At 37.9% G+C, this 12,807-nt stretch overlaps 1 protein-coding gene across 2 annotated transcripts in view; it reads right to left on the minus strand.

Annotated features, from left to right (window-relative positions):
• AKT3 (AKT serine/threonine kinase 3) overlaps window positions 1-12,807 on the minus strand; it is a 303,429-nt gene that overhangs the window by 110,222 nt on the left and 180,400 nt on the right. For both annotated transcript variants that reach the window (XM_082702257.1, XM_082702258.1), the window contains one exon: window positions 12,595-12,726. In XM_082702257.1, the coding sequence (XP_082558383.1) occupies window positions 12,595-12,726 (132 nt within the window). The remainder of the gene's footprint in view (window positions 1-12,594; window positions 12,727-12,807) is intronic.

Here is a 12,807-nt window from a genome sequence, read left to right on the forward strand (position 1 = left end):
ACTGCTCATGACAAGTCCATATTTCGTTCCATACTTCACGCTGTTTCGCATTTGGACTAGGAATTTCTTGAGCAAAAATTTTTTTTCCTTGAAGGTCCTGTATCTTTTGTCCTCCTCCTTCTTTATTCTACCATTAGACCCAACCTTAATCAAACAATCTACTGGGACTGACCGGCTATTTCTACATATGTCATCTTGAGAGTTCTTATCACTCACACAGACTGTTAATTCTGTTGCTTCATGGACTCCATCCTTATTAGATTTCCTTCTAAGTTTTCCTAAAATAAGTACAACACAATTTTATCTTCATTCCTTTATTTGGAGGTAGTCATTCTTGCTTTCTGAAAGCTTTTAAGATGATTTTCTCAGCCTTATAGTTCAAAACTTTCCTGAAGGTGTGAAGGGGTATCTAGGCTCCATTTTCTTTTTGTCTCTCTCTCTCTCCCCCCTTTTTCTTCCCCCCCAGATTTTATTTCTAAGTAATCTCTACATCCAATGTTGGGCTCAAACTCACAACCCTGAGATCAAGAGTCAAACACTCCACAGACTAAGCCAGCCAGGGGCCCCAGTTTTCTTTTCTTTGGCTCAGTGCCCAGTAGACACCTTGAATCTGAAGACTTCTTCAGCTCTGATAAATTTTATTTTCTTTGATCAGTTCTGATCATTTCTCCCTTAAATTATTATACATGCCTAGTGCCCTGGATTAAGCCTTCCTGTCCTAACTATTCTTCCAGTATTTTCCACTGCTGTATTTTTGGCTGTTCATTCTCAGATAGTCCCCCAAATTTGCTTAAATTCCTTATATGAAATGTTTTATTTTAGCAATCATACATTAAATTTACAGTTACTTTTTTTTTTTGTGCTTTATTTCTTTCAGCCTATTTTTTGTTTTGTAATATAACATTTTTTCCTACTTCTCTACAAATACCACTTAGAGATTGTGAATGTATCTTCAGTTCTCTGTTTTGCCTGCTTTCACTAGGATCAACTATTCTTTGGTCTTCGTTTGCTTTTATTCTGTCTTTAGGTTTTTCTCATATGCGTGGTGATCCTCAGTACTCTGTTCATATTCCTAAATGACTAACGAGGTAGATTAATAGAACACGGGTTCTTTTGCTGAATGGGAAAGCTGAAAATAGATTCCACTATGTGAATTAGGAAACAGGCTGGCACGCTGTAAGAGTCTGAGGTAGAACGGAAAAGCAATTTGACCACTCCATTCTGACCCCAGAAATGTCCAAGAAAAGAGGGTGTCAGTTGCCACAACTGGGAACCTAGCCTACCTAGGTCAGACGACTCAGTAACATTGTAAGAAGGGCAGTTCTATTTTTATCCAGATGACATAAACACTATAACCAATTCCTCCGTATGGCTGAGGACACGAGCAGGATTAGTTGGACTCAGCCGATCTAATCAAAGGGAGTTAAAAATGCTGTACAGGTATACCTCATTCTTTTTTTGCTTCGCTTCACTGCACTTTGCAGATAATACATTGTTGTTTTTTTTTTTTTTTTACAAACTGAAGGCGGCAAACCTTGCAATCAAGCAAGTCTATCAGCACCATTTTCCCAACAGCATTTGCTGCTCACTGTGTATCTGTGTCACTTTTTTGGTAATTCTGACAGTATTTCAAACTTTTTTATTACAATTAGACTTTTTTATGGAGATCTCTGATGAGTGATCTTTGATGTTATTATTATAATTATTTTGCAGTGCCACGAACCATGCCCATGTAAGAAAGCGAACTTAATCAATGTACGTTGTGTGTTTTCGGAATCCTTTTCTCACTGTCCAGTCTCCGGTCTCCCTCCCTCTCGGCCTCCCTATTCCTTGAGACACACAATACTGAAACTAATATTTAAACCAATTAATAATGCTGTAATGGTCTCTAAGTGTCCAAGAGAAGATGTGTAGTCTCTCACTTTAAATCAAAATCTACATGTAATTAAGCTGAGTGGAGAAGGCGCGTTGAAGCTGAGATGGGACGGAAGCTAGGCCTCTTGGACCAAGCATGAGCCGAGCTATGAACACAAAGGAAAAGTTCATGAAGGAAACAAGTGTGACTCCAGGGAATGCATGAATGGTAAGAGAGCAAAACAGCCTTACAGCTCATACGGAGGACGTTTCAGTGATCTGGACAGAAGAGCCATCAGCCATGACATTCCCTTAACCCAAAGCCTAACCCAGAGCAAGGCCCTGACTGTCTTCAACTCTGGGAATGCTCAGAGAGGTGAGGGAGCCACAGGAGAAAGTTCTGAAGCTGGCAGAGGTTGGTTCACAAGGTTTCAGTAAAGCAGTCGTCTCCATAAATCTCTGATGGAGATGGACAAAGAGATTAGTGTTGTTTTCATGACCGCTAATACAACATCCATTCTGTAGCCCATAGATCAAGGGGGTAATTTTGACATTAGTCAAAAGTACATTTTAGTCAAAAGTACGTTTCAGGGGGTGGTCAGGAAGATGGCCGAGCAGGAGGATCCTGAGCTCACCTGGTCCACGGACATAACTCGACAACAGCTACGTTTGTGCAACCAGCTGAAAACAACCTGCAGACCGCTAGGACAGATGTTCCATAGTTAACTGCAGAGAGAAAGCCATGGAAAAGGATAGGGGTAGAGATGCAGTTGGAAACCAAACTCCTGGCAAGACTTATGGCAAACGGGAGGACCAGCAAGAGCACAGAGAAATGAGGGATGGGACACGGGGTACTTGCCCCGGGAAGATGAATCCCGAGAGCATCTGGCTTTGAAAACCAACAGGATTTCACTTTAGCAGCTTTTAAAGTCAGTGGAGCTGAACTCTAGGTACTTTAAAAATCAGCAGGGGCACCCATCCTTCGAGACCCAGCCTAATAAATAACTCAGTGGAGACAGAGCACAGACGCAGCAGTTGGAAAAGCAGCTGGGGCGGACGTGTCGATTTCGTTACTAAGCTCAGAACACATGCTGGAGGGGCAGGGCTCTTCGGGATGCCTCTCCAAGAACGAAAGTGCTCTGGGCACCATTTCTCTTCCCCCTTCCCCCAGCCGACATAGCTGGACACTTGGGGGAGCCAGCACGAGCACTCTCTACCTACCTTGCAAGCCACGGTGCCCAGCGTTGGCACTCCTGTGAAGACCAACCCCATTCAACCCTCCAAAGTGACTCCTGCCCTACCCCACCCCACAAGCAGCCCCAACAGGGACCAGCGCCACTCCAAAGTGAGTCCTGTTGTAGAGAGAGGGAGGAGACATCCCACACCCTAGTACGCCCACAGTTTGAGCAGCAGAGCTTTCAGCTGGCTGTGCAGAGAGACTAAGTGGGGACACCTGCCCTCACTGCTGACCCCTCCCACCGGTGAGATCCCACTGGCCTCTGGCAGGCATCGCAACCATGCAGGGACCAAATCCTGCCCGGTGTTCCTACAGTAGGCAAAGCAAGTCACTGCAGCCGACTGGATGGAAGGCAAACACGGCTCAGCCAAAATAGTAGGGCACGCATAGCCCACACAGGAGACACCCCTGGAGCACCTTGTTCTAGTGACCAGAGGCACTGTGCTACAGAGCTCCCCAGGATCACTGTTACATGAGGCCACTATTTTCAAAACCAGGAGATGTAGCTGACCTCCCTAATACACAGAAACAAACACAGACAGTTAGACAAAATAAGGAGACAGAGGAGTATGTTCCACATGAAAGAACAAGACAAAAATCACAACAAAGGGGATAAATAAAATGGATATAAGCAATACACCTGATACAGAACTCAAAGTAGTCATAAAGATATTCACTTGACTTGAGGGAAGAGCAGAGGACCTCAGTGAGAACTTCAACAGAGAGGAAACAGAAGAACCAGTCAGAGATGAAAAATTCAATAACTAATAACTAAAATAAAAAAATACAGTAGAGGGCATCAATAACAGATTTGAAAATGCAGAATAGATCAGCAATCTTGAAGATGGTAATGGAAAGCAACAAGCCAGAGAGTAAGGAGAAAAAATAATAATGAAAAATGAGAACAGGCTAAGGGAACTCAGCAACTCCATCAGACATAGTAACATTCACATTATAGGGGTCCCAGAAAGAGAAGAGGGAGAAAAGGGGGCAGAAAACTTATTTGAAGAAATAAGTGCTGAAAAGCTCCCTATTCTGGGGAAGGAAAGAGACATATAGACCTCTAAAGCACAGATAACCTCTAACAAAATCAACCCAAAGAGATCCACACCAGGACACATTAGTAATTAAAATGTCAAAAGTAATGACAGAGAGAGAATTTTAAAAGCAGCAAGAAAAAGAAAAAGTTATATACAAGGGAAACCCCATTGGTTATCAACTGATTATTCAGCAGAAACTATGTAGGCCAGAAGAAAGTGGCATGGTATCTTCAGTGTTCAGAGGTAAAAATCTGCAACCAAAAATACTCTACCCAGCAAGGTTATCATTCAGACTAGAATGAGAAATCAAAGAGTTTCCCATACAAAAGTTAAAGGAGTTCATCACCACTAAGCAAGTATTACAAGGAATGTTAAAAGGAATTGAGTGAAAAGAAAAGGCCATAATCAGGAGTAAGAAAATTATAAAAGGAAAAAAAATTTCACAGTTACAAGCAAACATATAATAAAAGTAATAGATCAATCACTTAGAAAGCCAGAATGGAGGTTAAAACACGAAAGTAGTAAAATCGATTACATCTAAAAAAAATTGAAACAGTCAAGGGATACACAAAATAAACAGAGGTAAAATATGGTATCACATACATGAAACATGGAAGAGGGATAAAAATTTAGTGCTTTTAAAATGTGTTTGAACTCAACTAACAATTTAATATACACTGCTATAAACATGTTATACACAAACCTAATGGTAACCATAAATCAAAAACCTAGAAGATATACACAAAACATAAAGACCAAGGAATCCAAGTATAACACTAAAGAAAAACATCAAACCACAAGGGACAAGATCAAGAGAAAAAGAAAGGAATAGAGAAGAACTACAAAACAACCAATAGCCAAATTTAAAAAATGGTAATAGATATATACCAATCAATAATTACTTAAATGTAAATGAATTAAATGCTCCAAGCAAAAGACATAGCATAAGTGAATGGATACAGAGCAAGACCCATCTATACGCTGCCAGTAAGAAACACACTTCAGACCTAAAGACATACAGACTGAAAGTAAGGGGCTGAAAAAACATATACCATGCAAATGGAAGTAAAAAGTCAGGTTAGGAATACGTGTATCAGACAAAGACTTTAAAACAGTCTGTAGCAAGAGACCAAAAAGGGCATTACACAATGATAAAGGGATTAATCCAACAAGAGGATATCATAATTAAAAAACACAGAAATTTTAAGTGTAAATTACATAAAGCAATTACAGATATAAAGGCAGAAATTGAGAGTAATACAACAGGAGGGGACTTTAACACCCCAGTTACATCAATGGATAGATCATGTAGATAGAAAACCAACTAGGAAACAGTGCCTTTCAATGACACAATAGACCAGACAGACTGAACAGACATATATAGAACATTTCAGCCAAAAGCAACAGACTACACATTCTATTCATGTGCACATGGAACATTCTCCAGGGGAGATCACGTGTTGGGCCACAAAACAAGTCTCAATAAACATATGAAGACAAATCATATCACGCATCTTTTCTGACCATAGTGATATAAAAATAGAAATCAACCACAGGAAAAAATCTGTAAACAACACAAACAGGCAGAGGCTAAAAACAACATACTAAACCATGACTGGGTAAGCCAAGAAATCCAACAGCAACTTAAAAAATACATGGAGACAAATGCAAACACATGGTCCAGAATTTGGGGACATAGCAAAAGCACTTCTAAGAGGGAACTTTATAATAATACAGGCCTGCCGCAAGAAACAAGAAAAATCTCGGGACACCTGGGTGACTCAGTCAGTTAGACGCCTGCTCAGGTCATGATCCCAGGGTTTTAGAATTGAGCCCCGCTTTGGGCTCTCTGTTCAACAGGAGTCTGCTTCTCCCTCTCCTTTTGTCCCTCCCCCCATGCACCCCCGCCAGCTCACCCACATCCATGGCATTCTCACTCACTCAAAAAAAAAAAATCTTAAAAGAAAAAAAAAGAAACAAGGGAAGTCTCAAATTAACAATTTAACCTTATACCTAAATGAGCTAGAAAAAGAAAAACAAACTAACCCCAAAGCTAGTAGAAGGAATTAAGTAATAATTATCATAGCAGAAATAAATGAAATAGAGATTAAAAAAATAGAAAATATTAATTAGGCCAGGAGCTGGTTCTCTGAAAATATCAACAAAAATGATAAATATTTATCTAGATTTGTCAGGCTTTGAAGAAATAAAATCAGAAATAAGAGGAAAAATACAATCAATACAGAAATCCAAAGTATTATAAAAGAATTGTATAAAAAATTATATGCCAACAAACTGGATGACCTAAAACAAATGGACAAATTCCTAGAAACACAATCTTCCAGCTGAATCTGGAAGAAACAGAGAGTCATTACTAGAAATGAAATTGAATCAGTAATCGAAAACTCCCAACAAACAAAAGTCCAGGACTTTTGGCTGGATTTCACAGGTGACTTCACAGATGATTCCTACCAAACGTTTAAGAAGAATTAATACCTATCATTCTAAGCAATTCCAAAAAATAGAAGAGGAAGGAAAACTTCACCCTGATAACAAAAGCGGATAAAAAAAAAAAAATTACAGCCCAGTATCTCTGGATACAAAAATCCTTAACAAAATATCAGCAAACCCTACAGGGTATTTACCTGAAACATATAGATGTAGTGAAAAGAAGGGCCATCTGTACCCCCAGTGTTCATAGCAGCAATGGCCACAATTGCTGAACTGTGGAAAGAGCCAAGATGCCCTTCAACAGGCGAATGGATAAAGAAGATATGGTCCATATATACAATGGAGTATTACGCCTCCATCAGAAAGGATGAATACCCAACTTTTGTATCAACATGGACAGGACTGGAGATTATGCTGAGTGAAATAAATCAAGCAGAGAGAGTCAATTATCATATGGTTTCACTTGTGGAATATAAGGAATAACATGGAGGACATTAGGAGAAGGAAAGGAAAAGTGAATTGGGGGAAATCGGAGGGGGAGACGAAGCATGAGAGATTGTGGACTCCAGGAAACAAATTGAGTGTTTTGGAGGGGAGGGGGGCGGGGGAATGCGTGAGCGTGGTGGTAGGTATTAAGGAAGGCAAGTATTGTATGGAGCACTGGGTGCGGTGCATAAACAATGAATCTTGGAACACCAAAAAAATAAAATATGGTCCATATATACTATGGAGTATGATGCCTCCATCAGAAAGGGTGAATACCCAACTTTTGTATCAACGTGGATGAGACTAGAGGAGATCATGCTGAGTGAAGGAAGTCAAGCAGAGAGAGTCAGTTATCATATGGTTTCGCTTATTTGTGGAGCATAAGTAATAACACGGAATACATGGGGAGATGAAGAGGAGAAGTGAGTTGGGGGAACTTGGAGGGGGAGAAGAACCATGAGAGACTGTGGACTCTGAGAAACAAACTGAGGGTTTTGGAGGGGAGCGGGAGTGGAAGGTTGGGTAAGCCTGGTGGTGGGTATTAAGGAGGGCAGGTATTGCATGGAGCACTGGGTGTGATGCATAAACAATGAATTCTGAAACACTGAAATTTAAAAAAAACAAAAAAAAAGTAAAAAAGAACTAAACAAAATAAAATTAAATTAAAAAAAATACTAGCAAACCAAACTCAACAACACATTAAAAAAATCCTTTACCACGATCATGTAAGATTTATTCCAGGGATGCAAGGGTGGTTCGATATTCACAAATCAATTAGTATGATACATAACATTTATAAGAGATAGGATAAAAACTACATGATCATATCAACAAATGCAGAAAAATCATTTCACAAAATACAACATCCATTCATGACAGAAACTCTTAACAAAATAGGTTTAGAGGGAACATACCCCAACATAATAAAGGCCATATTTGAAAAATGGTGAAAGACTGACAGCCTTTCTTCTAAGATCAGGCAAAAGTCAAGGGTGTCTGACCCTCACCACTTTTAATCAACATAGTACTGGAAGTCTGGGCACAGTCAAAAAACAAGAAAAGGAAATAAAAGGCATCCAGATTGGTAAGAAAGAAGTAAAACTGTCACTACTGGCAGTGACATGGTACTATATATAGAAAACCCTAAAATCTCCACCAAAAAAAACACCAGAACTGATAAATTAATTCAGTGAAGTTGCAAGATACAAAATTAATATACAGAAATCTCTTGGATTTCTATACACTAATAAAAAAGTAAAATTAAGAAAACAATCCCATTTACAATTGTACCAAAAAAAATAAAGATGTAATTTATAACATCAATAACTTAAAAGGGTTGAGTAGAGTAGCAAAGCAGCAGAGAAGCAGTTTCTGTATCTTACTGAAGTTAAGGTGGTATAAATTCAAATTAGAGTGTTATAATTTTAGGATGTTAAATGTAATCCCCATGGTAACCACACAGAAAATAGCTATAGAATATATAGAGAAGGAAATGAGAAGGGAATTAAAATGATTCACTAAAAAAAAGAGAAAAAAACAAACTAAACATAAGACGGTAATACAGACAAGAGACAAAGAAAGTACAAAGTATATTGAAAAAAATAGCAAAGTGACAGAACAATCTCCTTGTAAGTGTTTACTTTAACGTAAATGGATTAATCACTCTAATCGGAAGAGAGAAGAGGGTCAAATGGATTTAACTATAAAATGATCAAAACATGCATAGTCTACACGAGGCTTACTTGAGAGCCAAAGACACAAATATGTTGAAACTGAAAGGATGGACTATTTCAGCCAAACATAACCAAAAGAGAGCAGGGGTGGCTATTTCATTATCAGACAAAATAAATAAATAAATAAAAATTAAAAAAATAAAGTTACAAAATACAAAAAAATGACATTATGTATTTATAATAAAAGGCTCAATCCAGCAACAAATAACAATTATTAATGTTTATGTACCTAATTTTAAAAACCATCAAAAAGAAAAAATAAGAATTAAAATAAGAAATAGTTCTACACTAATAGTTGGGAGACTTCAATAACCTACTCAAAATAATCATATAGAAGAGCCAGACAGGAATAAGGAAATAGAGGACTTAACACAATAAACCAACTAGATCTAACAGACACACAGAGAACATCGTACCCAACAAAAGATTACACATTTTTTCAAGTGCATGTGGCAAATTCTCTAGGATATACCATACGTTAGGCCACAAATTAAACCTTAATAGATTTAAAAAGATAGATACTAAGTATCTTCTCTACCAGAAATGAGATGAAGTTGGAAATCCGAAACAGAAAGAAAACTGGAAAACTTAGAGACTTAAAGAAATGAAAATACAGTCTTAATGGATCAAAGTAGAAATCACAAGGGGAATTAAATTTGAAAATACTGAGAGATGAATGAAAAGAAAACTCTAATACATCAGAATTTGTGGGACACATCAAAAGCAGTGCTAAGTGGGAAATTATAGCCTTAGACACTTATATTTAAAAAGATCTCTGAGTGCTTAGGTGATTCAGTCAGTTGGTTAAGTGACTGACTCTTGACTTCAGTTCAGGTCATCTCAGGGTGCTGGGACTGGGCCTTGTGTTGGGCTCACAGTGAGAGCGGAGTCTGCTTAAGATTATTTCTCTCCCCTCTGCTCTTCAGCCCCAACTCACACACGCACTCTCTCTTCTCTCACAAAAAAAAGGGACGAAAAAGAAGACGACGAAGACAGATATCAAATCTACAGCCCAAGTTTACAACTTCAGGAAGTAAGAAAAGAATAAACTAAAGCTAGAGCCTGCAGAAGAAAGGAAACAATAATGATTAGGGCACAGATAAAGTAGAGAAAAATCAAGGAAAGTAGAAGTTGATTCTTTGAAAAGATAAAATTGACAAACCTTTAGTTAGACTGAATAGAATAAAGGCAAAAAAGAGTGAGGGAACTAGAAAATACCATTCGTACAGCACAGTTTAACTGCTGTAGACAAGATCCACTGATGGAAGTTAAAATGAGCGGGCAAACGTTAAAAAAAAACAAAAACCGACCTGCACAGTGTCAGAGCATCACCCTAAGATAGTTATTTATTACAACGGGGAAGACGGTAACTCTACCGCAGAGAAGCCTGGTGGACAGAGCTTTAGTCCAGCGATCAGTGTGAACGGCAACAGCAGCAAGGCACGTGGACACCACTGAGTCCCCGGGATGAGGCTCTGTGATGGGCGCATCAGGATTCAAACCCCAGGTCTTGATAGACTCTAAAACATTATACTGTTCATCGTTTTACTATAAACAGACATATTTTTTCTGGACTTGTTGGTGAAAATATCAAGAATAGTACACCAAGCTGGATATGCGATCACTGGTAAAAAATACCCAGTTCTGCAGTTACTCAGAAAAGTATAATTAATTAGTAAGGGAAGACAGGTTCCAAGGGAGGCTAATGCATAAAAGAAAAAACAGAATAGAAATGCTATTTACTGACGCTTGACACATGGTAGCTGGTAAAAATAATAATAATCATAGCAAATACTTACAGTGATAACATATTTATTTTCATTTATTCTTAATTCAGTTTTATTTATAGCAAATGCTATTATACTTATTCATTTATTTAATTCTAATGACAACTCTATGAGATAGGTACTGTATGATCTCCATTTTACAAATAAATTAATGCATAAAAAGTTGAGTAATCAGTTTGGGATCATTTAGTAAGAGGCACTATACTACCTCCCAGAAAATATCAGTTTAATGAATAGTGTCAGGTACTATGCTAAATACTTTACATATTCCAATCCTCAATATTCCTGTCCAGAAATATGTTTTTTTTAATTAATTTTTTATTTTTTATATAAACATATATTTTTATCCCCAGGGGTACAGGTGTGTGAATCACCAGGTTCACACACCCCACAGCACTCACCAAAGCACATACCCTCCCCAATGTCCATAATCCCACCCACTTCAGAAATATGTTTTTTAAAAACTTTTTATTTAAATTCAATTTAAGTAACATCTGCTGTATTAACAGTTTCAGAGGTAGAATTCAGTGATTCATCAGTTGCATTGAACACCCAGGGTTCATTACTTTAAGTGACTGCTTTTCTTTTAACAAGTGAAATTTTGCAGATGAAAAACGCAAGGCTCCGTCGGGCGGCTCGACACACTATAGGACACCAAGCATGCGTGGCCTCCACCTGGTGCCAGTCACCCGCTTCTCCTCCCCGATTTACTTTGATAAGCACATATGCTCCCCCAAACACTGCAAGGGAGTAGCACTCCCCCAAAACTGGTTGTTAAAGGTAATTAGATGATAAGATGCAACCCTGGGATGCGAATCCAGGCCCGTGTGACTCCCAGGTCAATATTCTTTCCCATACCAGACCCAGACTTGTGTAAGAGTTGAAAGGAAAACAAATGTACAAAGACGGGGAGAGCAAAGCCTCACAGAGAGTGGGAAGGAATACACTCCAGATGAGAAGACTACACAGTAGACCCTTGAACGTGTTTGAACTGTGCAGGTCCACTTACACGTGAATTTTTTTCTTGATAAATACGGTACAGTCCTAGAAATGTATTTTCTGTTCCTTACGATTTTTTAATTATATTTTCTTTTCTCTAACTTACTTCATTGTAAGAATACAGTATGTAAGACAAGGGACATACAAAGTATGTGTTAACTGACCGTTCATGACATTGCGAAGGCTTTCAGTCAATAGCAGACTGCAGGAAGTCAAAAATTACATGTGGACTTTCAACTGAGCAGGGAGTCACCCTTAACCCCCATGGTGTTCAAGGGTCAACTGTGGTTTGAAAGTTAAAGTCATCCATAAAGTATACCAATAATATTATGTATCATTTGTTGAATTAAATGAAACATCAAGCAAGGACCAATTTGTAAAGTATATTGAAATTGTCTATTGAGGGAATCAGGATTCAGTTCAGAATTCAGAGTGAGAACTGGCATCATTAACATGTTAGTTATCTGTGTTTGTCTAAGCTGAACAAAGTTATGGAGCTCCTGAAAGAATTTCAGAGGCTATTTCTTTTAGTTTCATGATTCTTGTGTTTTCAAATCCATTAATGGTGCTTTCCCACTCATCATTACATAAGCTGTATGATTTATGGGTGCAAATCATCTATGCTATTTGAATGATTTTACTTAATAATAAAGAATTCAGAATGTTGAGGGGAAATAGCAAAAAGCAATACTAGTATAATTGTGACATAGGTCACAAAAACAGTCAAAACATTCCCCCAAATACACAAGCATGGAATAAATATTTTTATCTCCTCAAGGAAAAAAAATAGCTTCGGTATACAACATTCAGATAATATTAATAAACTTGTGAAATTTTTAACATTATAAATAAATATTGATACATAGATAGTACTGCAATAGTAGCCTATCACCCACCCACATTTTGGTTATTTAATGGAATTTCTACAGTTTAGTTGTGTATGCAAGAACACACACGAGTGCATACCATAAGGAAAAATTCAGTAATCAACTCTAGTAATCAATTACCTTTGCAATAATAACTTCCTTCTTCAGAATCTTCATAGCATAGTATTTGCCACTTGCCTTCTCTCGAACCAAAATAACTTTCCCAAAAGTGCCTTTACCTAGTAGTTTCAAATAGTCAAAATCATTCATTGTCTGAAAAATACAAATTAAAAAATATGGTATGAAATATCAGATGCAATTTATTTATAAACATTATAGGTATATGTTTGCAGT

Source organism: Mustela nivalis, assembly GCF_964662115.1.
Source record: "Mustela nivalis genome assembly, chromosome: 16".
Lineage (NCBI taxonomy): Eukaryota > Metazoa > Chordata > Mammalia > Carnivora > Mustelidae > Mustela > Mustela nivalis.